Genomic DNA, 1,006 nt, shown 5'->3' with positions numbered 1-1,006 from the left:
CGGCGCCGGCCGCGAGCCGGGAAGCGGGAGAGGAAGGGAGCAAGCGTGCGGGCCCGGCCCCGGGCCTCACTGCTTCTTCTCGCGGGTGGTGATGGTGACGAGCTGCTTGGCGGCCTTGGCGATGTCGTAGGCACACTGGATGACCTGCTGCGTCAGGAGCTGGTAGTCCACGGGCGCGCCGGGCTCGGGCGGCACCGTCTTGCGGCACTCGCTCTGCAGCCGGTAGGCGCTGGCGTTGAGCAGGCGCAGGGAGCTGCGCACCGTCTCCAGCGCCGGCTTCTGCAGGGGAGCACACGCGCGGGTCGGCCAGGGCTGCGGGGGCGGGGGCGGGCCCCGGGACCCGCACAGCCCACGCCTACCTTGGGGAAGAGCGAGGCCATCTCGGTGACGGCGGAGTGGATCTTCTCCGAGCAGGGCACGAAGCTGCGGCCGAGGCAGAGCAGTCAAGCCCGGTCCCTGCCGCTGACCCCAGCCTGGCCCGCCCGCAGCTCCCAGTCGCCGAGCGGGCGCTCGCATCCAGCCCCCCCGCTCCGAGCAGGACCGGCCCGGCTACGTCAGCCCAGCCAGGGCTCTGGCCGCCGGGGTCTTAAACACCTCCCAGGATGGAGACTGCACCGCGCTCTGGGTGACCTGCTCCAGGGCTTCACCGCCCTCCTAGTGCGAGGGGTTCTCCTGGTAGCCAACCTCAGCTTCCCTTGCTGCAGCTGGAGCCCCTTGCTCCTTCCGTTATCTGGCACCACTGAGACCAGTCCACCCCCTCCTCTGTGCAGCCCCCGGCAGGGAGGTGACGGCTGCTATTCGAGCCCCCTCAGTCTTCGCTTCCGCAGACCCAGTCAGCCCATTTCCCTCAGCAGTCCCGTCCCCCAGCCCCCCAGCCATTTCCACTGACTCCCCAGCGTGTCCTCATGGGGCCCAACCCTGGGCGCAGGCCTCCAGACGTGGAAGAGCCACTGCCCTCGATCTGCCGGCACCGCTCCTGCCAGCGCAGCCGCGGAGGCTGGGCGCC

The 1,006-nt window shown here is 71.0% G+C and overlaps 1 protein-coding gene across 1 annotated transcript in view; it reads right to left on the bottom strand.

Moving 5' to 3' along the window:
* Positions 1–6: 6 nt before the first annotated feature.
* GIT1 (GIT ArfGAP 1) overlaps positions 7–1,006 on the bottom strand; it is a gene marked incomplete at its 5' end in the record, with an annotated part of 3,577 nt that continues 2,577 nt past the window's right edge. The window contains 2 exon segments of the mRNA XM_019545325.1: positions 7–279; positions 360–423. Of these exon segments, the coding sequence (XP_019400870.1) occupies positions 67–279; positions 360–423 (277 nt within the window).

This window comes from Crocodylus porosus, unplaced genomic scaffold, assembly GCF_001723895.1.
Source record: "Crocodylus porosus isolate Cpor-Errol unplaced genomic scaffold, CroPor_comp1, whole genome shotgun sequence".
Classification (NCBI taxonomy): Eukaryota; Metazoa; Chordata; order Crocodylia; family Crocodylidae; genus Crocodylus; species Crocodylus porosus.
Note: the sequence above shows the minus strand (reverse complement) of the source record. Positions and strands in the feature narration are given on the sequence as shown.